Source organism: Phyllostomus discolor, chromosome 8 (genome assembly GCF_004126475.2).
Source record: "Phyllostomus discolor isolate MPI-MPIP mPhyDis1 chromosome 8, mPhyDis1.pri.v3, whole genome shotgun sequence".
Lineage (NCBI taxonomy): Eukaryota > Metazoa > Chordata > Mammalia > Chiroptera > Phyllostomidae > Phyllostomus > Phyllostomus discolor.
Window position 1 is genome coordinate 95,653,500 of NC_040910.2, and position 25,234 is coordinate 95,678,733.

General features: G+C 37.2%; 1 protein-coding gene across 1 annotated transcript in view; it reads left to right on the forward strand.

The window, feature by feature from the left end:
• The first annotated feature begins 740 nt into the window (after window positions 1-740).
• Window positions 741-25,234, forward strand: part of HSF5 (heat shock transcription factor 5) — a 36,111-nt gene continuing 11,617 nt past the window's right edge. Inside the window, exons 1-5 of the mRNA XM_028521524.2 lie at window positions 741-1,449; window positions 6,741-7,115; window positions 15,876-15,973; window positions 19,336-19,857; window positions 21,477-21,654. Coding sequence (XP_028377325.1) covers window positions 810-1,449; window positions 6,741-7,115; window positions 15,876-15,973; window positions 19,336-19,857; window positions 21,477-21,654 — 1,813 coding nt within the window. The 5' untranslated portion in view covers window positions 741-809. The remainder of the gene's footprint in view (window positions 1,450-6,740; window positions 7,116-15,875; window positions 15,974-19,335; window positions 19,858-21,476; window positions 21,655-25,234) is intronic.

The following is a 25,234-nucleotide window of genomic DNA, read 5'->3' on the forward strand; positions in this document are numbered from 1 at the left end:
AGGCTTGTTTCCCTTTTAGGTCTAAAATTCCACCAGCTGGTTGATTAGGCACAAAGGATTGTGCTTATATTCTCCTAGTTCCCTCCTCAAAGTCACCTCAGTTTTTATCCCCACCTTGAGTAGATTGCAGTGAGCAAAACCTTGGCTTAAAAGTGAATTCAAAAATATATAAAATGCCCTCTAAAAGGTGAATTTGTATACTCAGGATACTTCCCTACCACCATCACCATTTTTATTTGGACAGGTGAACAATTCAATTGTTAGTACTAAGACTACTGAGTTGGTTAGGCCCTTTGTTCTCAAGAACGATTGACTTTGTATTGCCAAATGCACCCTTTCCAAATTCTAAATCCCCGCCCGCCCGCTGGCTATCTGAAGTAAAGGAATCTTAGTATTCCGTCGTGGATAATTGGGCTCGTTCCTTTGGAGGACTTAACCCTACCTGGTAGGCAGCAATTTCCAGCCAAAGGTGGCAGTCCGTGGGAGTGTGACTTTCCTCCCTCACGTCCCACTCCTCCCACGCTGCCGCAGGTGATTGAAGCGACCCGCACCCTGCGGGCCGGGCGTGCTGGGGGTGCCGCGCCCGGGGTGCAGGCCTGCTGGCGCCTCCTCCCGGCGCGTGGTGGGAACTCGAGGCCCCATTGGGCGCGCTGGAAGGCGCTGCGGGGCTCGTACGCCAACGGTCCCCAGGTGCGTGGAGGCCGGGAGCTAGCAGGAGGGGGCAGGGCGAAGCGAAGGCCTGGGGGATCGAGAACGGGGGCAGGAGAGCCAGACTCGGTGGGGCGAGGCCCAGGGCCCAGGCAGGGGCGATGGAGGAGACGCTGCTCTCCACCCCCATCAACCCCAACAACTTCCCCGCCAAACTGTGGCGGTTGGTGAACAGCCCCCGGTACCGCTCGATTCGCTGGGACGGCCGCGGCGAGGGGCTGCTCATCGACCAGCCGCTCTTCGAGGCCGAACTGCTCAGCCCGCCGGGGGCAGGAGCCGGCGTCGGCAGCGGGGGCGCCGGGGGCAGCGGGGGCGTCGGGGGTGCGGGAACCGAGCCGGAGCTGTTCAAAACCACCAACTTCACCAGCTTCATCCGCCAGCTCAACCTCTACGGCTTCCGCAAGGTGGTGCTGGGCGGGCCGGGCGCGGCGGGCCCCGGGCCGGGGCCGGGGGGCGGCGGGCCGGCGGGCGATGGGCCGCTCCACCACTTCCACAGCCCGCACTTCCGCCGCGACCAGCCGCAGCTGCTCGTGCACCTTAAGAGGCTCACCAGCGCCAACAAGGCCAAGCTGGCGGCCGGCCTGAAGGTGCCCTGCCGTCCGCCCAACCGCTTCCAGCGGCTCCTCATCACGTCGGCCTCCGCCTCCGCCTCCGCGGCCTCCGCCTCCGCCTCGGCCTCCACCTCCCCGTTGCAGCACCAGGAGCCGTCGCCGCCCTCAGGGCCCCGGCCCGAGCCGCACGGTGAGTCCCGTCGGGCCTCCTCGCCCACCGCAGGGCACATGGGCTCAGGGAGCAACCGCCACTTCCAATACATTGTCGCACGCCCTCAGCTTGGAGGTATCCCGAACGCGCCCAGGATCCTCGGAGGGCGCGTCTCCCGCATCGTTCTCACCCGCGCAGGCACCCACTTGGTGCCAATACCTCCTCTGGAAAGAGGCCGTAGGCATTCAGTCCCTTCTGTGTCCACTAGCAGCCAAAGGGGCAATGCTTTCCACTCTCTTTCCACCCCTCCCGTACCCCTCTTGAACTCCACACGACCATAGCTTACCCTCTTGAGACCCGTGAGCACGTAGAGCAAGCGGCCCCTTGTTGAAGCTCCGGGTCTGGAGGAAACACAAAAGGGTCTTCTTCGCTCTGATGGGAGCGGAATGGAGTTACTGTGCAGGGTGAGACGATGATGAAGGTTAAGGTAGGAAGGAGCGAAGTCACAGCCAAGTTTCCAAGGAAAACTTAAGACCATTTATACCAACCAAGGAAAAGTGAATGAGGTACCTTGAGTGGAAGTGTGTCCTCGAAGAGACATGCCATCTTCCACCCACTGACACAACTAAGAAATCTTGGAAGAAGTGTTCTGACAATAGTCATATTATAGGCCCCAGGTGATGCATAGAACGATAAGACATTGTTTAGTATCTTAAGAGCAAAAAATAATATATTTTTCTTGTTTACCAGATATTGTTCCTGTGTGGGATGAATTGGCTAAACAGTTCTTTCACTGTAGCTAGTGAGAGCTGATACTTATTTTAAGAGGTTATGGTTGGACACAAGTAAGGAGAAAATAATTTGCTTTACAGCTGTCAAGTTTTAGTTACCAAGAATTTTAGAAGGCTCACATTTGTGGCCTTCGAATTTTTCACTATTGGCTATAAACTTTAAGTATGTGAAAAACTTTGTATTTATAAAAATGTATTTACTAAAAGTTCAGAAATTCTCTGATAGAAAATTATTTTATAAACTTGATTTCTGATAATCTTCCCCTTCTTCCAGGAAGGTGAGAGTGGAAGTATTCCCCTTCTCTGTTTAAGGATCTATGGTATGAACTCCAAGAAAGTAACAGGATATGATATTGAGAATTCATGCCTTACCTTCAACTAGGAGAGTAATAGAAACATTTTCAGCATGTTAACGTGGATTTAACGTAAAGATTTCTGGGTTACTTTTGCTTTGGAAAACTTTAAAAATGCACAAATGAAAGTAATACTGTATTCAATTTAACCTAAGCCCAGAGTTATGAATGAGGCAGCACTGTGTCGGTTTGGAATTTAGAAGGGATTAGGTTGTGTCTGTGGAGTTTAGAAGATTAGGGATTAGGTTAGAGTTCTAGTAACAAGTTGGAAAAGTAGCAGTGGCATAGGAATGTTCTAAAGGAATTCTGAAGGAATATTAAGCTACTTCCACATGGTGGCCATTGATTTTGGTGGGAAATCAAATGGCGCAAAGTAATGGGAGACAATACCACGGCATCCATCTGGCAGACTCTCCCGGGGATATTTGTCTTTCAGACTGTATCCGATGAGCATAAGGAGAAAAGACTGGAAGATGGGTTCTTGAGAGAATTAGGTTAACCACTTCAATCAAAGAAACGTACATGCATACATATAAACGTAAAAATCAACTCTTGCTCACTTTTTTCTCTTCTCTGACTTTCTTTTTCCCTCTTCTCTGACTTTCTTTTCCCCTCATGTATCTTAAGTCTAATTGCATTCTAAGGATAGAGTCCATTTTAATTGAAGAAACACAAGAGCTGTCTAGGATCTGCTTTTCTTCACTTTTTGTTTTAGTTGGCCAGCATTTTAAAGATTATTTGTTGAAAAACATGCAATTCATATCTTTTCAGTGTAGATAATACATCAATCCATGTATACCTAGATTATTGTAGTTTTCATGATTGATTGATTGATTGATTGATTACCATTCTACCTGTTGGTATATGCATAAAGTGCGTCAGATGTGGATTGCTTACCTCAGGCTTGGTTCACTAGGGAACAGTGTTACTAGTTACGGTGGAATGTAATTCTAAGTTCAAGAATATTGGCCCAGTTTTGTTTTGCTTTAATTCCATGTTCTAAGTCCTTGCTCCTCTATTTTTCCTCATTTAATTTTTATTCTGCTTGAATTGTTTCGGTTATATGCCTGACTGTACTGCTACTTCTTAGTTTCCATTTTGTTTTTGGTTTTCTACTTCAGTTGAGGGTTTGAGTACTGATCTCTCTTTTACAGTACAATCCTGTTTTAGGATCTAGTTCTCTTATCTAGGTCCTTGAGCCAGCTGTCCTTTTTACTTTTTGAGATTGTCTTGATAAGAAATGTGAGGATGACATGTTTTTTCTTTTTTCTTTTTGTTCACTTTTGTTACTTTGTTTTTAGGTCAATTTTAAAAATATTTGTTAAAACTTTCTAAACTAGGCCCTGGCTGGCGTGGCTCAGTGGATTGGGCTCGGGCTGCGAATCAAAGCATCGCAGGTTTGATTCCCAGTCAGGGCACATGCCTGGATTGCAGGCCAGGTCCCCAGTGGGGGCCACATGAGAGGCAACCACACATTGATGTTTCTCTCTCTCTCTTCCCCTCCTTCCCGTCTCTAAAAATAAATAAAATATTTTTAAAAATTAAAAAAAAACTTTCTAAACTAAGTAACATAACAAGTCTGAGCAGTAGTTAACCTCTTTGCCTGGGGCTACCAGGCTCTCAAGAGGCAGGTTTTGGACAAGAGGCAAGTTCTTTTCCTGGAGATTTATTTGTTCAAGTTCATTTATACAGAATTTCTAAGAACAGAAATTCATCCTGCCTTACATTTCCCGAATTCTGGAGTTAAACTTTGCCAAATGTATCTTAAAGGTATTCTGAAGACATAGGTGATGATCTGTAAAGTTGGAGTAGAATGCTATGAAGTACTCCTAAAGAGAAGAATAAATAAAAGCTGAACATATTGTAGATTTTTATTTCAAAAAACAAATTTAAAGGCATGTTCTCATTCTAACAGTGATTTTCTCTTAGCAGCATCTAAAATACATAAATATATGGCCGTCACTCAGAATTTATCTTGATAGAAATAGACTTTATATTTTAATTCATATCTAAACCAGAAATTGAGAAATCGAGGTAGATGATTCTTTAATTAGCTGCTTAAGTTATTGACAGTCTGAAAATTCATCAACATCTTAACTTTAAAGAGGGTAGAAAAAGGATTAGTGAGCTGTTGCACACTGTAGCAATATGTAGTTTTAGTATATGAAACATCCAAGGAAAAATCAAGTGATGGGTAGTTTTGGACCTCAGAAATACCTGTTGTGAACAGCAAAAAGTGTTTCTAGGTGTACGAAGAAAGAATTGTCAGTGGTGAGTTCCACGGTGTGTATATATATGGAATTGCTAGTCAAGTAACATAAAAACTATTTTTTGTACTTTGAAGGAAAAAAGGAAAAGTAGTTTTTAAGAGTGACATCGTTTAAGTACAATCTTTGGAACTAAGATGTTTTTTCCTCATTAGGTTTAGAGCTTTTGATTTCCAAGATTCCAGAATTTTTTGTGTATATTTGTATGTATATATTTGTTTATTTTTGGCATTGATGCTTCTTTAAATTTTATTACTTCTATAAGAGTTTATTTGAGCAAAGCTCAATTTGAGTCAGGTAGGGCCAAGCCAGAAGTAGTTAGGAATACTCCCTAATACTTTATTCTTTGGAGGAACCCAACGCCATAGAAATAAAATGAATGGTGTATAACCTATAGAATGGGTTTACAGGTTAACTATTTGAACAAGTAAGTATTTGAGTACCATTTTTCACCATGTGGTCTAACAGATGAGTAGCATTACATTAGACTTTCCCTCTGTTCTATAGATTGGTTTAATAACACAAATTGAATGGCATTTGTGAATCACATAATTTAATACATAAAGTCCTCTCTAGGAATAAATTGGGCTAGCTTCGTTTATGTTCAAGAAGGACCCTCTATAAAATAAGTCCAGATTATAACACTTATATTTTCCTTTTCCTTATTATACAGCTCTTTCTCTTCCTCATATCCTCTTTTCAATTCCTTTCTACTTTTCTAGATAAAAGAAAGCAAATAATCGGAATTTCTGGGCCTGAGTATGTGGATTTTTCACAAACAAACTCTCCAGGTGACTCAGATGTAAATTAGTTTTTGAGAATCACTGATATCTAGGAAGGGACACTACTAGAGAAACTCTGAAGAAAAAAATGACTATGGAAAACTATTGACTGATTTAAGGGATGAAGAGAACTAAGTCAAAATTTTCAAGCTTGACTTTTCTGCAAAGATCATCATTTTTTAAAAAAGTTTGAAAGGGAGCAAAGAACATTAAATTTCTTTTTGGTATTATAATTTTTGTCCCATATTCAAAAAATTTTTTTTGACTTTAGAGAGAGGAAAGGGAAAGAAGGAGAGAGAGAAACATATCATATTGTTCTTTCATTTACATATGCATTCATTGGTTGATTCTTCTATGTGCCCTGACCAGGGATCAAACCCACAACATTGCATATCAGGATGATTCTCTAACCAACTGAGTTACCTGGCCAGGGCCTGTTCTAGACTTATTCTTTTTTATATATATATATGGTAGAGTGCTTATTTTTGTGCCTGTTAAAAAGGTCCCTAAATTATCTGAAAGACAGAATGGAATTTCTGAAGCTTCTAGGACACAGGTGGCAAACAAGGCCCGCGGGCTGAATCCAGCCCCCCACCTTGTTTTATCCAGCCCGAGACCTTTTTGGTTCCTGCGGCAGCTCCAAGCTCTCACTTAACTGTTAAAGTGTAGCTACATTTATACAGTCCTAAAATTACATTCTGCCCTTTGAAGGCAACCGTGAGGCTGATGTGGCCCCCTGTGAAAATGAGTTTGACACCCCTGTCAAAGAAGTAGCTTACAGGTTGGAAAAATTAGGGTCAATCAACTGAGGTCAAAGGTAAGATGACTGAATAATTTATAAAAGGCTTTTAACATTGAATAAATTTGATTTAACATTTGGTTTAATTTTAGAGTTTTGCCACTTTATGACAGTCATATTGAGACTCAATCAAAAGTTTATTTTTTCAGCAATATATGTATAACCTTATATTCTGGATTCTGAACTTGTTTTTATAATGCTTAATTTCTGTTGTGTTAAAATGACTGAAAACTCAACATTTCATAGGTGAAAAGCAGTATGTATTTCTTGTCTTTTGGTTTCCTGCATCCAGTGGTGCAGTGTAAAGTTAATAAATGTGCTCTTCCTTTTTTATGCAGGACCAGTGGCTGTAGGACAATTTCATCGGTCATTCCGGCGAGATAGCCTGTCTCCTTATTCCTACGTATCAACTTCATCCCACAACCACAATACTTTCCCTCTGAAAGGTTTAGATCGGACCCCGATTCCTCCTAGAACGTGGCAGAACTCCCTTGGAATGCACCCAGGACAAGTAGAAACGTCTCCCACTTTTTCAGATAAAGGGGTTCCATTTCCTGTACTGCAGAGGTTTCCAACTGAAGTTACCTATACCCTGCAGCCCAGCACCACATCTGTACATGTTCAGCAAGGTCCTCAAACAATGGTCAGCTCTTCCCAAAAATATAGTAACTACACACCCTCAGCACAATACTCCCAAGCCTACTATCCAACAGGTATGAGAAATTCAAGTTCAATGGCCTCTCTTAAGGTACTTTATAAGCAGCATTTATATTTTTAAATGCATTTCTTCATGCTTAAACAAAAATACTAGGAATATGCACCTAAGAAATGTCAGAGATTTCTCATCAAGACATTTTTAAGTAATATATAAAATTTCACGTGTTCTTAAGGGTTGTGAAATTCTGTTGCTCTGTGTTTTTAGTGAGACTTTGTATCCTCAAAATATGTCCTAGTAATGAAATTAAGACTTAATACACTGAAACTTACTACAGCTCTGTCCTTGGTACAGAACAAATTTTTTAAAAAATTACATCCATATTAAATATTTAATATATCTTTAGTTTTATAGGTGAGATTACCTCATAATGAAATCATTTTATTATCTTAGTAATGAAGTTTAATAAAAGAGCATGCCCTCCATCCTTTAAAGCTAAATTATATTCTTTTAGTAAAAACATGATGGCATGGTTTGACAGTACAGTCCCCGAAATGTTAATTCCAGCCAACTAAGAACTGGGGAACAGCAGAGAGGAGAACTTGATAATGACAAGTGACTTAGATCTCTACCAAGGGCATTGAAGACATACTGGTAGATATCAAGCCCCTAATTGAGATTCCTTATGCTAGTGACCATCTGTTTAGCTTATGGGGTCTTTAGGGCGGGGGCGGGCAGGGGGAGGAAATAACATTTTGCAAGGTAATAGCCTTACCATTTTATTCAACTGTATATTCTGTTTTGCAGAAGCACCATAGCTGTAGTGTGCGTTTCATCATGTAGTATGCTTTACACAGTGGTGAAATGGGCAACAGAAACAAGACAAGGCTCAGGGCTTTCAGAAAAGACCAGGGAGAGAAGAAAGGAGCATTCCTTTGCCTTATGAATTAAAACCCTAGGAGTATTAATTTACTCACAATATGTAGATCTGGACGCAATTTCTAGAGGTATTTATTAGACCATTTCTCTCAGGTAGGATGACATTAAAAGCTAAAATAAATGGAAAGTGTAAATTAGATAAGGGAATTAAATAATTTGTTGCCTTTTAAAAGTTATAAATTTGGTAACTATTCTACTGGTAATAATACTCACTGTTTTCTAGCTGTAATATCCAACTATATTATTTTACTATGAGCTCATTGCATTCTACCTAAATATAGCTATAAAAGAGATTGCTTTATTTTCCCAAAGCATTTAACTTTAATAATATTAAAATAATAAAACCAGATTTTAAATTAAATTGGGTTTTATAGATTTTTTGAGCTAATGTTTTCATGGATGGATTGAGAAGAAAAGGGGGAAGGGATTATATGGAGTAAGGATGATTTAGCACTTCTAATTATTTTGCCTATTTGAAATTAATTTTTTAATCTTTTTATATAGAAAAAAGTTGAGGCCAAGTATTTTTCCAGATTGTCAGCTATTTCATGGAAGAACAAAAGTATATATGTGATCTTTAAAAACAGAGAATAACCAATTTCATAAGTTATATATCTTATGTATAGCACCAAATAGGGTCAGATTTTTATTAGTGAGTTTAACCCAGTATTTTAATAAACAGAGTAGGCATGGCTACCTACATTATAATATTGGCTGTGTTCCCCGTATTCGTAGAATACATACATGCAGTCTGTGTCTTCCTAACACTTGCTGTATATTCCGTAGCCCATAAACTAGACAGTAACCTTACCTCCCTTCCTTTTACCAATAAATGTTGCTGTTTCCTTTACTAACCCCCCTCCAAACCCTCTTCCTTAAACTTTAACTAAAGACTCAAAAACTTCTGGGGAGTTGAAATTTGGAAGGACTGTAGTAGGGAGATGTAGAAATGTGCTTGGCCTTCCAATTTTGAATTTTGGAGGCATTTTTAATGGACGTTTAAGGTACGGTGGTCAGTGGTTAAGTTCTATGTTGCCATTAGTCCTATACTTAAGGTAAAGATGGTTATAGTCTGACTCAGGAGTCGAACTGGCCTGTGTGATGTTGTTTCTACGGGAAAATTATTCCAAATTCCAAACCATCTTCTTGGAAACTCCTAGTTCCAAATTTTATGAGAACCAATTATATGTTATTTATCAGAAAACACTACAGTTAATATTATTCATTCATTATAGAAATACTATTTGTTAAAATTATTAGGGTTTAGGATATGTTATTTTATAATATTTTGTTAGCTTGGATATAAATTTTTTTTTAAAGATTTATTTATTTATTTATTTATTTTTAGGGAGGGAAGGCAGGGAGAAGGAGAGAGAGAGAGGGGGAGAGAGAGAGAGAGAAACATCAATGTGTGGTTGCTGGGGGCTATGGCCTGCAACCCAGGAATGTACCCTGGCTGGGAATTGAATCTGGGACACTTTGGTTCCCAGCCCGCGCTCAATCCACTGAGCTACACCAGCCAGGGCTTGATATAAATTTATAAATCGAAAATTGTCTCCAAGAGTTCAAGGTAAAGACTAGGAAAGAAACATTAAAAGGACAAGTAAGTGCTGCCGATGTTTTGAGAGTATACAGTGCACATGAAATAGAATCTTGTGTTACCTGAATTTTTGTTTTGTCTTCTTTAATAGGGATCACTGAAATGATTACAGGGTTTCGGAGGTTATGAGAATAAGAAACCTCATGATCTCATGAAGACTTCTAAAACATAGAGTAGTTCTGTGATATAATGTAGGCAAACAACTTTGAGCATTCTGAAGTACTACACAAACAAAAAATTATACTGTTAAATACAAAAGACCTACTATGGAAAAGAAACTGCCATAAAAATACTGTATAGGTACTTAATTCTTTCAAGCTTTAGATAAAGCAAGCAAAAAGTAATAAGCAATTTAACCAATAACTTATAAGTACTTATTTATGAAGAGTGTTACAAATAACTTTCCCAAAGTTAAATAGAATATTATTCTCAGAGTCAGGATAACAAGCACTCCCAAACCCAGCTGTGTAAGTCCTAGTACAGTAACTAATTTTGGAAAATGGTCATAGTTAAATCCTTTCAAAGTGAGCTTATATGACTTGAAGTTTTGATCAAATTTTAGTAAAAAACAACATCCAATTTCATTTAACAGTTACTTATGTTGAAAATAAACTTGGATCTGGTATAGCCAGTAAATTTTGAATTTTATTATATTTCATAGGTTTTCTCTAGTAAAATGAAACATGAAGACTAAAAAATTGTCGACTGATTTATAAAAGGACTCATCTGAATCACTTTTTACATTTCTGGTTCCTCTCTTGAGTGTATATTTTCTTTGCTAGCTCATTTACATTTTTTCCCTCTTATCACTTCTTCAAAGACAAAATGTGGTAGATCCAGTGTTTGTTGATTCCTTTCATTCCAGTATTCGTTGCCCTATCTTTTTGAATTCAGGTTTTTTTCCTCTGATGTTATTTTCACAATGTGCTGCTGTAATTTAATTTCCCTTTTTAATAAAAATTTTATTTTAGCCCTGGCCGGCGTAGCTCAGTGGATTGAGCGCGGGCTGGGAACCAAAGTGTCACAGTTTCGATTCCCAGTCAGGGCATATGCCTGGGTTGCAGGCCATAGCCCCCAGCAACTGCACATTGATGTTTCTCTCTCTCTTTCTTTCTCCCTCCCTTCCCTCTCTAAAAAAATAAATAAATAAATAAAATCTTAAGAAAATTCATTTTAGACCTCTTTACTCATTCTCTATATATTTGAACAAATATAGGAATATTAATATATTCATATTTATAGAGAGAATCCTGTATTGAGGAATTCTTTTCCTTTAACTAATATAATGCTGAATTGACTCAAAATCAACTTTGCCATTTTTCCAAGTTAAGTTTTAAGTTCAAAGCAGTGACTAGCAATATGTAGATGTCATATTTTATTTAATAAATATTTATATAGCAATCACTACAACCAGGCACTGTTCTGAGTACTTTCCAAATATTCATTTAATCATCACAACAACCTCATAAAATAGGAAATATAATTATCCTAATTTTATAGCTTAGGAAACCAAAGCACAACTAGGCAGAGGCAGGGCGAACTGACTCTGTCGCCCATTCTGGGCACTGTGCTCTACTGCCCTCCTGCCTGCCTCCCAAACAAAGACGTAAGTTTTGTTTTGCTTTGCTTTTGAGGGGCTCTTTCCTGGTATATCTCTTCCCCAGAGTTAGTTACTCCCAGACAGGGTGGACAACAGAGACTGGTGGAGGGACCTTCCCTTCTATGCTACTGGTGGCAGTGGGACTGTCCTAGGTCATTGGCCCACCCTGCTCAGGCAGAGAGAACATCCTTCAGCTGCCACAGTGGGGGTCCCTTTAATTCGTTTCCATATCTGCTTACACCTAACATAATGCTTGGTTGTGCTGGGCCCTTAATAAATAATTTATTGAATGGAATGAAATAATTCTAGTTTCAGCTTTGCAGTTAATCATCCACCATGACCTTCAGTGGATTATTTCATATCACTCAGCTTCAATTTCCCTTTCTGTAAAGTGGCAACAATTGTTTGGGTCAGGGATTGAATGAATTAATGTATATGAACAGACTATAAAATTTAAAACACTATACATATAAAGGATGAAATAGTTTAAAAGCTGTCTTTCAAATGAGCCTAGATATTAATACTTTAAAGGCTAGATAATTTGTAATATATATTTTCCTCCGAGGTACATATGATTTTAAAATTTTTTATTGAAAAATATATATCATTGTTTTAAAAATTTTTGAATTGACTCTTGGGCAAAAAGTTGCTTATTATTTTAAAGTACATTTAAATTCCAAAATTTGATTGTTAGGCTTCTAATCCTGCATAATGTGCAGAAATACAGAATCTTTACAGTTGTAAAGAGCATTCTGATGCTCGGGTAGTCGGTGTTGTTGGTTTCTCTGAAAAGGCCCGATTTTGTTCTTAGGGAAAGAAGGATTTGGCATAGGCACACCAGGCAGTTCTCTTCAGCTGTCAGGAGAAACTAAACAAAAGCACAATTACTACTTGCCTTTCTTTTTATTGAGGTAAACTATATATAACCTAGAATTTACTATTTAAACCATTTTTAAGTGTACAGTTCAGTGGCATTAAATACATCCATATTGTTGTACCATCCACCTTCAGAACTTTTTCTTCTTCCATGACTGAAACTCCGTACCCATTACACACTGACTTCACATTCTCCTCTTCTAGCTCCTGGCAACCACCATTCTACTTTCTGTCTTGAAGAATTTGACAACTGTAGGAACCTCAAGACTCATACAATATTTGTTGTCTTGTAATGGGCTTATTTCACTTAACATAATATCTTTAAGGTTCATTGATGTCATAGCATGTGTCAAAATTTCCTTCCTTATGAATGCCAAATGGTTTTCCATTGTATGTGTGTACTGCATTTTGTTCGTCCATCCATCTGCTGACAGTGTTCTGCTTTTGCCCTTTGGTTATTTGAATGATGCTGCCGCATGGATGCGCAAACGTCTGTTCTGCTTTCAGTTCTTTTGCGTGTGTGCCCAGGTGACCTTTTTTTCACCTCATCATAAATGAGATGTTGGGGTTCTAGTTGCTATCCTGAAATTAAATTTATCAGTAGGATGTTTTTCCTTTTGAGCATTTATATCTGGCATATTCTCACTGTTGACATTGTACTGTTCTGGAGTGGATTCAAGTTCAAAGCATTTAAATTATATATTTGAGTTACCTTCATAGGATAAAGTGTATGAACTTGTCCTAACCTATAGTGGGGATGAAAATTTTTACCTTTATTTTTCATTTGAAAAAGTTCACCTTTGGATAATTTTTAGTAATCTGGCTTTTTTAAAATACTAGAATTGTTTTAAAAATGTAATCAGCTTTATCTGAAATAGAATCTTGTTCATTATTCTACTTTTATTATCCTAATTGCAATTTAATGGCTTACCACTGCCTTCAGGAAGACACCAGAACTTTCTTATGCAGAAGAATGTGTTTTAGGACATAGTAATAAACTCATAATACACACTAGATTAATTTTTCATGTATCAAGGAGACAGTTGCATTTCTATAGCTAGGTTTTTTTATTCAGTAAGCTTACTAGTACCTGGCTTTGTTCTATTTTGTTGACTATACAAAGTAAGACTGCACTGGTAAGGAAATAGCCACTGAGGAATCTTTTTTGGATTATCTATTCAAGTCCTTTTTTTCATGAGATACCTTTCTACTTTCTTTTTGTTACTGGACACTTTATTTATTTTTAAAAAGATTTTTTATTTTATTTTTATTTAGAGAGAGGGGAAGGGAGGGAGAAAGAGAGAGAAACATCAATGTGTGGTTTGCCTCTCACGTGTCCGCAACTGGGGGACCTGGCAAACAACCCAGGCGTGTGCCCTGACCAGGAATCAAACTGGAGACCTTTCTGTTAGCAGGCTGCCAATGCTCAACCCACTTAACCCACTGAGCCACACCAGCCAGGGCATTGCTGGATCTTTTGAAGGACATTTCACTATTTTGACATTTCCTTAGATACCAAAATCAGCTATCAACTACAAATATTTTCTCTGTTGTATATTCTATTTTATTTCTCCAAGAAACAAAATACACTTCATTTTGAAGTATACTTTTAACAACTATTTTAAATATGTAGTTGTTAACCAATGGAGTCAGACATAGCAATATCAGATAATTAACGCTAATACCTTTCATTGATTTGTTAATGAAACACTGGTGGCTTCTGACTGAGTCTTTTCCTGCCACCAGGGGGCTTGGTTTTCCTTAGCTGCTAAAACTCTAGAATAAAAGTACGCTTTTTTTTTTTTTTTGGCAAACCCTGCAGACTCCTCGATGTTTGGCTTTTTTTCATTTAACTTATTTCTTAGGATATTTATGCTTTCAAATCTCCTGGGAAACCAAATTCAAATCCAAAACACTTTAATTGTACATTTGAATAATCTCTAAGGATACAGTGTGAGAACCTGTTGCCTAACCTATGCTGGAAGTAACAACAGCTTGAATTTGTAATATCTGTATCTGAACTAGGATTTTGTCCATTATTTCAAGTGTTCCCTTTCCTGTGAAAAATTTAAAAGCTTTAAATGGCACATTAATATAATAAGAAAATACTTATTTCCCATATACCTTTATAAACTTCTGACATTTTAAATATCATTAGTCAATAATGGAGATGGTGGCAAATACATTTCAACACATTTTTACAATCCTTGAATTAATTTACTCTCAAAGATTATGGAATGAGATTACTTAGTAATTTTGTTAGCATACTGGAAATACAAAAAATGTGGACATTAAAAGAGGAAGTTGCACCTTATAATAAAGACACCTTAAAAATATTCAAGTAGAACTGTGGCTGATGTAGCTCAGTGGATTGAGTGCTGGCCTGCAAACCAAAGGGTCACAGGTTCTATTCCATTCAGGGCACCTGCCTGGGTTGTGGGCCAGGTCCCCGGTGGGGGGCGCTCAAGAGGCAACCACACATTGATGTTTTTCTCCCTGTCTTTCTTCCTCCCTTCCTTGTTTTCTAAAAAGAAATACAGTCTTTAAAAAAAATATTCAAGTAGAGTTCAAGTAAAATTAAAATGTACATTTTAGGAAAAAGAAAAGATTAGGGAAGTATTGTGGTATACTCAAGGGCATGTGCTTTGGAGTTTGATTAGTGCACCTATTACTACCAGCTTTGTGACTTTTGGTAAATTATTTAATATCTCTGAGCTTTAGTTTCCTTATTTTTGTAAAGTTATATCAATTCCTCATTCAGTCGTTTGGATTAAATGAAACGACATGTGTAAAGCACTGAGTACTGTGCCCGCAATGTGGTAGGTGCTCAGTAAATGCCATCCTCTGCTTAATCCAAAGGTGTGGTGCAATAACTGGTTCTCATTTGTTCTGGAGAGTCTCTCTCTGGAAAAGAGGAGACTCAATCTATTACTAAAACTGCATTTGTAAGTGTAACTATGTATCCCCATATAAAGAGTTCAGTCTTTTCATGGTATCATAGCCATAAGAGTATGTTTGGAAAATGTATTTTTTTAGCTAAAATAATAGCAGTTGGCTATTTATTTATCTATTGCTTACTGTATGCTAGTACTATTCTAAGTGCTTTATGCATATTAACTCATTCATTCCTCACAACAAATATGTTAAGTAGGTACTATTATTACCCCTATTTTAATTGGATGCAGGAACTGAAACCCAAAGAGATTTACCTGCTCAAATTTTTGCAGCTATTAAATTTTTGGATCTGGGCTCCAAAGCCAGGCAGTCCTGACACTAGAATCTGAATTCCTAGCCACTTGTCTAAAATGGTTAAAACATTTCTTACATAGATGGATGCATTCTCTCACTGGATATATTGTGTAATGATAGGAATAAAGGAATGATAGGATATATTGTGTAATGATAAGGATAAAATAAGTATTTTATCCTTAAGAACACATTCTCCTCCAAATGTTTGGTACTATTAAAATGATTGAAATAATTATTTGGGAATTCCAAATATGTTCTGATATTTTCAGCAAAAAGAAATTACCTTTAATAAAAATAACTGGTGAGAAAAGTAACAAAATGTTTAGGTGCTAAAGAAATCATTTATAAAAGTAGACATGACACTTTTAAGTGACTTTTAAAATTAATTTGTTATCATGTTTTCAACAAACAGTAGCACCTAATTGGACTAAATGTATTTTATTGCACCCATAAAGGAAAGCTTTTTTTTTTTCCAAATATGAAAGAGGAGACTACCTTGAATGCTGTAGAGGTTTATTTTGGTTGATGGATTTTCCATTTTGGATTCGTTCCAGCTGTGTTACAGTGTTGCTCTCCTTCTACCCACATGGACGCTCTCAGTAGTTGTGTTACTCCCACTGCCTCTACCTATGCCCACTGCAACTACTTCCAGGTAAGATCTTGGAACAATGGACATAGACTCTGTATCAGGTGCAACAGTGTTGCAGAATTTCAAGGTGCAGTTTTATCTTAATGACTAGCCAGAGGTAAGCTGTGGATTATGGCCTCAGTTTTCTCAGTTCTTAAAAAGAGAGTTAATGTAAATGATATCTGAAGATTCTTCTAGGCCTGCACCACTGTCCAATATAGTAGACAGTAGCCACATATGGTTATTTTAATCAAAATTAAATAAAATTTATCCTTCAGTCACACTAAGCTCATTTCTAGTGCTCAGTAGTCTCATAAGGCTAGTGGTTATCAAAATCATATAGCACAGATAGAGAACATTTCCAGCATTGTGGAAAGTTAGTTAGAATAATGCTATTCCAGGCTCTTCCATGGTAAAATGAATACCAGATGAACTCTAAAAGTATATGTCACCAAATGACAGATTCTTCCAAGATGGTAGAGATAATTACTTTTTTAAGGAGAAAAAAATGATGTAAAAAAAGAAATTTAAGGGCTGGTCCCCTTCAGCTCCTATGTTGTAAACAATGCACTTCAATTATCAATTATCTTCTCATTATTTATTATGAAACAGTTTTAGACTGATATTTCTAGGATAAAATGAAATTGTATGCTTTGTGCTTTATGCTATAATTGCTTAAAGATTGGATTATGTATTTGCCTTTGCTATCATGTAGCCAAGACAGCTTCTGTTCTTAAGAGAATATCTTATGAGTGGCATTCCAGTACTCAAAAGCACATTCTTTTTTTAATTTTTTTTTTTGAGAAAAAGAACATTTTTGAGAAAGTCTACATGGGAAGTCAAATTATAATCAGATTGTTGTTTGGAGAGTACAGAATCAGGTCGGGGGCGCTTAGTTGGACATTTTTTAATGGCAGGCATCATCAACCGTGAGAGTTCAATCTATTTGTCTTGACTAGAGGGACATACCTGTCACACAAATTAGATGCTTTTGTTTGTTAATCCAGACACTCTCCTCTGAATCATTCTGGTGATACTCTGAACTGTTCATATCTTGATTATGTTTGTCTTAAGTCATTAAAAATATCTTTAAAGACCTTTTCTTACTACAAGGACAATGCATGTTTATTGTAGGAAAATAAAGGTAAGTAGACATGAAATTTTAAAATAGAAAGAAAGGGGAAGTATTTCCAATGCCATTCTGGAAATAAATGCAGTGAGCTGGACAGTAGGTGTTGGTGGCAGTGTGCAGGGACGGTCAGTTTATTGTTTGGTGTAGTGGTTAAGAGCAAGAGCTGCTAAGTCAGGCAGCCCTAAGTTAGAAACCTGGTTCTCTCAGTTATTTCAGTGCAACTTTGGACAAATTGTGAAGTTTCTCTGAACTTAAGTTTCATCAAACAGAAATGGAGATTCCCACATTTCATAGACTTCTTGTAACGATTAAATTAAATAATGTATGTAAAGCACTTTTCCCATGCTTCGCACATAGTGAGAATCCAATAAATGGTGCTGTTCACTGTACTAAAGTTGCTTGATGCTTAAACCATTAAATTTACATTATTTGGCATTAGTGTTCTTCAAATCATTGACACAATCATTATAATGTGTTTGGCAACATTGACACACTATGTGTTTTATTTAATCATAACTTCTGTATTTTAGGTTTATAATCTGAGATAATCAACACTTATTGAATGCCTACTCTGCAAATCTCTGCATTTGGCAACATCAACTCATTACATTTCTTTTGTTTTTTAATCCTCACCGGAAGATATGTTTAATTGAATTTTAGAGAGAGAGGAAGGTGGAGGGCTGTAGGGAGAGAGAGAGACATCAATCAGTTGCCTCCCATACGTGCCCCAGTTGGGGATCAAACCTGCAACCTAGGTATGTGCCCTGACTGGGGATTGAACCCTCAACCTTTTGGTGTAGGGAATGACGCTCCAACCAACTGAGCCACTTGGATGCAGGAACTGAATCCAGGAACTGGCCAGGACTCATTACATGTTTTATTTAATTATTACTTTTTAGTATTTTATGTTCATAGCTTGAGATCATTTATCACCAAACGTGATTGAATGCCTACTCTGTGCAAAGTAAAATGTATAAGAGAATACATCTTAAAGATCAGTCTAAAAGTGATAGCTATTTTTAATCCATTGTTTTATTATTAAAAATAAACAATGGTGAGCCAATGTCACCCCAGTAAATTTAATAAAAAAGAATCACTTTGACTTCTGAATGGAGAATGGAGAATAAAGGATGGAAGCAGTGAGCCTGATTAGAAACCTGCAGTCTAATCTGTAAGCGACATGGTGGAGCCAGGGAGTGATGGTGGTGATTAGCTGGATTCCAGTTAGGTTTTAAAGACAGAACTCACAAGATTTGTTGATGAATTGATTGTGAAGAGAGAAGGAATCAAGGAGAGAGTTTTTAAAAGATTTAAGAAGAGTAGAGCTGCCACTAACTGAGGCAAGAAAGTCAGAGAAGCAATTTTATTTTCCCAGCAAATTGCCCAGTACATAGTAGACACTCAAATATTATTTGTGAATTAAATTTAACTGAAAAAACTCCCCAGATGAAACAAATGAATACATACATACATACATGCATGCATACAATGTCAGAAACCAAAGGACATTTGATATTTCATTCATTTTTCTCAGATCATTCGCTTGGAACAGTACCTCCCCCTGAATCTATAGAAGCCTTGCTGGACTTGAGAGCCTCCTGTGTTTGAAATGTCCTTACTATATTCCCAAAACAGCATATGATAGATACAAGTGATGTTTTGTCTGTCAACCTTCATGGAAGAACTTGATATATAAATATTTTTTAAGTTTGATTTTACTTATTTATTGTTAGAGAGAGGGGACGGGAGGGAGAGAGAGGTAAAAAGAAACATCGATGTGCCAGAGAAACATCGATCAGTTGCCTCTTGCATGCACCCAATGAAGGACCTGGCCCACAACCCAGGCATGTACCTTGACTGGGAATCAAACCGACAACCTTCCAGTTTGCGGAACAATGCCTATCCCACTGAGCCACACCAGTCAGGGCAGTATATAGACACTTTATCAGCAAATTAGGTATTTGGGTACTATAGGCTTTTGGTTTTATATATTTTAACCCTGAGAATTACTGGTCCATTCCAGTATTAAATGTAGGAAGTGATTGATATATGTAATAGTTGCTAAATAAATGTTAACAATAGAATTGAAGCTACCAGTGCTGAAAAGTTGATTGCTGTTCAAGTTTTTTAGTAGGCTTTAGTTTAAGTTTATTCTAATTTATGTTTAGTGTTCATCAGTCTATATGTTGTTTCTTTCCTCCTTAATCTCATATTTGATTTTCTATCCAAACAGTCCTATTTTCTTTTTTCCCAGAATCCTCCAATGCAATCCTCCTATCCAGTTGAATTTCTGCCTTCTAATTGGCCTTGCAGTACCACTGATGAAAATAAAAAGACAGAAGTAAACCTAGAGGCTGTTTTTCGCATCTTAGATGAGTTGCATTCCTCCCCTAAATTGGAGATGGTAAAGGTGGAGCCTGTTGAGAATCAGTGCCCAATATCTCAGTCTAACAGAGGCCAGCATATCCTACCTAATTCAAGCAACAGCAATCCATCTTCCACGAGTCAGGCTAGCCAGCTGGAGCCACTCACTCCTGTAGGTTCAGATATTACATCTTTTGTGGTTGGAACAGAACAAGCAATTACCTGCTCTCTACCACAATCACCTGAGTACATGTATACCATCCACACAGCTCAGCCTGTTGAAAATACTACCATGCAGGAATCTACAGCCATACAACAAACTCATGTCAAACTGAAGGAGCAGCTAAGTAAGAATCCATCTCCATCTTCAGTAGTATTTGTGCAGGAAGGGCTATCATTCAGCCCACACGAGGTAAGGGGAAAAGAAAAAATGCTAATAAAGCTTAAAGTACCTAGTTTTCTTGCTGCTCTGTTGGAGAGTTGTTCATTTTATTTGGGTTTAATATTAATTCATCATGCTTTCTGGAAGGATCATGTCCCAGTGGTTCTGCACAAAATATTCAGAAAGAAATAACCTTAACATTCAGGTATCTTCTCTCTGTATTATGGTCTGAAGTCAGCTTCTAGAGAGGCAGTCTGAGCATTGTGGTATAAGACTTATTTTCATGTTAAAAGCATTCCTTGAGTTTTGCTTTCTTTTAATTTGGGTGAACTAGGTGCGCTTGGCTGATTAAATTCCACTACTTCGAAGGGATGGTTTATCTGACAGGTAATATCAGGACTTCCTAGTCTTTTGTAGCATGGAACTAAGCATATGGTTGGAGGTCTTTTTATACTTTCTTACAGCATTATTGAATTCTAATTGACTTTGAGTTTCTTTACAAATATCTGTATCCCTAGAGCATACCTCTGATTCTGGTTTGACAGACACATTCTGTAAATAGAGGCTGAGTCCTTTATTGCTGCTAGTTTTTGACCAGAAAATGAATAAACTTTGATTCTAAATAAAAGTATATACAAAATAAAAGCACTCTTTAAGAATTAACTTAAGTAATTTTTTTCTTGGTCTTAGCCTAATACACACACACACACACCTCTTTAATTTTTCTTCAATGGCACTGAAAATATCTTTATTGTTAGAGATTCCCAAGATAACTTTTAGGCAGTTTTTAAAATGCATTCTTTTTCAACTCTAATTGTAGATGCATATGTCTGGGGTATCTATGAACTCACTGTTTTTTGGAGGTTTTTTTTTTTCGTCCAACTGTTGACATCCCATATATCCTGTGTTAAAATAATGTAAATTCAGTAGACCAAATATAGGCCCATTATGTTTCAATTATGCTCATGGAAAATGTATCTTTGTTCCTGTATAGTAACATCCAAAATATTAGATTTCATACCTTAAGATTGTATTCACACAGTTACTTTAAAAAATACATTTGAACATGGAGTATTTCAGAAGTTGGTCACCTTGACAAAGGGATTTGACATTCCAAAGAAAACTTAGGAACTCCAAGAAAGTAACTCGTATCTCATAAGGAGGGAAGATCTAGATTTTATAAGGGCTGAGGACTTCTGTAAGGCAAAGAATAAAAAATTAGTAGAATAAAGTGCCCCCAGCTCCACTGACATCATCCAACAGGATTGTGCCTGTGGCCTTCCAGTATGACCAACAGGAGGGGAAACCCCGTGGAAGGGATGCTGGAGTGGAAAAGGATAGTGATCTTAACCGTTCGTAAGTTTTTTGTGTGTGAGTTTTACAAAAAAAAAATCAACAAGCTTCCTGGTAAATCTGAGTACAAGTGAATGTTTTAGCTGCACATGTCAGTGGTTTGTCTATGGGGAAATATATGTCCTAACATTGAATGTTCAGATTAAATCAACAAAATTAAAGGTAGTATTAATAAGGGTGTTTACAACATGTTTATTGGATCATGTTTCTGTAATAAAACTCCTCTGATAAAATATCTGAGCTTTTAGTGAATATTTGGAGAACATTCAGAATAATGAGTGGGTTTAATATTTTAGGTGGATGCCAGTATAAAATGCCAGACTAGTCCACCTGAGAATATTTTGCCTTCAGAACAGATGGGATTCCTTATTTCAGAGATGGGGCCTGCTAGCAAGCCTAGTAGAGACACAGGTTTATCCACTCCAGCCAGATACAGAGAGCGAAGAAGCAACTCACGGCAAGGAAAGTCCCCTGGTAAGGATCACTGTGCTTTAGAACGTTAGAAGTAAAACCGTGGTGTAGAAATAATATATGAATGACACATTTTCTCAGTCTTCATTAATTATTAATTATATGATACTTATCGCATTGCTATTTTATTTAGCTATAATTTTAACTCATATTTTCTTAATTATCCTTGTAAAGTATGTAAAAGTTTTTTCTCCAATATTTCATGTAAGAATTTGAGCTTTCAGAAAGATAGAACATATTAAGTAAAAGCAAAGGAATTTGGGTTATTCAACTTGGAGAAGGCGAGGGTGAAGGGTGATTTAATAACTGCTTCAGATGCCAAAGACTTTGTAATTGTAGATGTATTTGTTCTCTTATTAATAGACTGTAGGACAAGAGGGAATGTGCTTAACTGTAGCAGGAAAAAATTAGATGAACATTAAAGACATTATCCTGAACGTGTTATAAAGATATGTATGGCTTTATTGGTGGGATTGTTTCTCTTGTGGTCTGTAGGAGGCGAGAATTAGTGTTTATTTTAGGCGCATATAGTTGGTTCTACCCTTTGTAGGCCCTACAAAGTTGGCAAACATAAGGCCTGCTGGTCAAATCCAGCCCTCCACCTTGTTTCTACCTGGCAACAGCGCTGAGCTCTTGCTTAACTGTTAAGGAGTAACAGTTAAGCAAGTCCTGAAATTACATTCGGCCTGAAATTACATTCGGCCCTTTGAAAGCAACTGTGCAGCTCATGTGGCCCCTGGCGAAAATGAGTTTGACACCCCTGTTTAGGGAAATTGAACAAAATCATTTTTAAAGAAAATAGTGACATCTAACAAACTGTTTTTCTTATGTGACCCAAAAACACGTTACCTAAGTCTCCACTGGACAGCTTTAATATTCTTCAGTTGTATGCATATCAGAAGCATGAAATTCAGTAGAATTTCAGGTCAAACAATCATTTTATAACCTATAAAAACTTGAAAAATGTTGAGAAATTCCGTGAGAATTTCTCCAAAAAGTAAACTGATACTGATATGATCAAGATGTTGCTCAGATTCATTGGGTTCTTTATGCAAGATTAATTGGTTTTTAAATGTTAAACTGTGTTATTCACCTTATTAACAGAATAAGGGAGAAAAACTGTATGATGATTTCAATACACATGGGGAAAGCACCTGACAAAATTTAGGGTTCATTCATAATAAAAACTCTTGACGAAGCAGAAATAGTAGAAAATTTCTCAAATTAATAAAGAGCATCTATAAAACATGTCTAGCGAATACCATAATAAATGGTGAAAGACTAAACTGTTTATTCCCCAGAGATTGAAAATAAGGCAGAATGCCCACTTTCACTACTTGTATTCTATATTGTACTGGTGGGCCTAACCATTCAGTAGACAAGGATCTGAAAGGGCATAAAGATTGGAAAGGAAGAAATAAACTATTTGTAGATGATATGATTTTTATGTAAAAGTATCTAGGAAGTCTATAAATCAACTACTAGAATAAATTAGGTTGCAGAAAATAAGTTAATATACAAAAACAATTGTATTTTTATCAACTAGCAACATACAACTGGAAAATGGAAATTTAAAAAGCCAAACATTTACAGTAGGACTGAAATCGTAAGGTATTTAGCAATAAACTGAACAGAAATGTCTAAGACCTCTACACTAAAAAATATAAATTTTGCTAAAAGAAATTAACACATAAATGGAAAGATATGCCATGTTTATGGATAAGAAGTCCCAATATTGTTAAAGTGACAGCTCCCCCCAATTGATTTATAAATTCAACACAATCTTAATGATTAATTCCAGAACTTGGTCACATGATCAAACTAGCTGCAGGGGAGCTTGAAAATGCAGCCTTTAGCTGGGGACCATCTGCCTATTTAAAGTACACCATGATTTAAAGGAAGAATAAATATTGATATTAAGAGACAATTAGAACTCTGTTACATGGACTAAGAAAAAATATTTGCAACTCAAAATATAAAACTTTGCATCCATAAGCATGAAAGCTTCTATAAATCAATAAAAAGGCAACCCAATAAAAATAACTAAAATGATATTAATGCACAGTTCAGAAGAAGAAATACAGCCAGTATGAATATTAAAATATGTTGAAGCCTCAGAGAAATGAATAATCAGTTAAATGCAAATTAAATCAACTAAAAATTTTTTTAGCTAATCTGATTGGCAAAACAAACTACTGCTAATATCTAAGTTTGATAAAGACATAGGGAAGAGGAACTTCCTATGCACTGTTTTGGAATGTAAATTTGGAGAACTGTTTGGAGGACAATTTGGCATTATCTATAAATGACTATAATGTTCATGTGTTTTGACTCAGGCATTCCATTCCTAGGAATCCCTCCTACAGAGTTTACTGTAGTGATTGATAATGGCAAAAATTTGGAAAAAACATAAATGCCTGATAATAGGGAGCTAGATAAATTGTGATAAACTCATGTAATAAAAGACTATGCAACCATTTAAGAAAAAGTAGCTTGATACATTGTTACCTGAAAGATAGCATTTGTAGTATGTTAAGTGAATCAAGCAAGTTGCGGCATAATATATCCTAGGACAGTCCAATTTCTAGAAAGACTTAAAGAGGGAATAGTAGCCCTGGCTGGTGTGGCTCAGTTGTTCAGAGCCTCGTCACGTAACCAAAGACTTACGGGTTTGATCCAATCATGCTTCTCTCTTGCACTAATGTTTTTCTCTCCCTCTTCTTGCTCTAGAAGCAATGAAAAAATATTCTCGAGTGAGGATAAACAAAATAAATTAAGTAAAAGTATATACTATATAATTATAGAAAAAAGGCCAAAAGTATATAACACTGATATATGTAACAGAAAGTAGAATTGGTCATGTAGAGAAGTATTTTTTTTTTCTTCTCAGTTTTATAAGAATCTACACAATGGTGGGATTGTGGGAAATTTTCACCCCTTTTTCTGTTTTCCTAGATTCTTTAATTGAAAAAATCCAAAAATACTAAAAATGACAATGAGTGAATTAAAGAATGTTTTGAAAAAATATTTATATCCCAGATATTAACCTTATTTTTAAGGTTTAGATATTGTTGACTTAAGGTAACTTTCCCCCCCACCAAAAATGCTTTTCCATGATTTCTGAGAATCTCAAGAGCTCACAGTCACTTTTATTTTGGAGTTTTCTGCTTCTACTTAATTCCAAATTTGTCCATTCCTCACCTCCTAAAGCTGTTCTTTCCTTTCTGCCCCACGCCGTACCAGATGCAGAGGTTAGCCCCCTTCCTTTGACTTCTCCCTCTCCCAAGCATTTACACTAGGCATTGGGATGTGTGGCACACTTTTCTGAAGATTTGGGGAGGTAGGAAGGGTTTGCATTTAAAATATTGCAAATAATTGAATGGAATGTTGACCATCCTTCTTGTTGAAAGACCTTCAGTCATGTTTCCACTTTCTCACCTTTCCTTGTCACTAGTCAATACAGCTTCTGGCCATGTGGTCGTCTTTACTTATACTAGCACCATACCTTCTCTTCTCTGGTCTCTTTTTTCCTGTTCTTCCCCCAGGTCCTGAGTTCTGCAACTTACTCAGGCAGAGAAGGTTA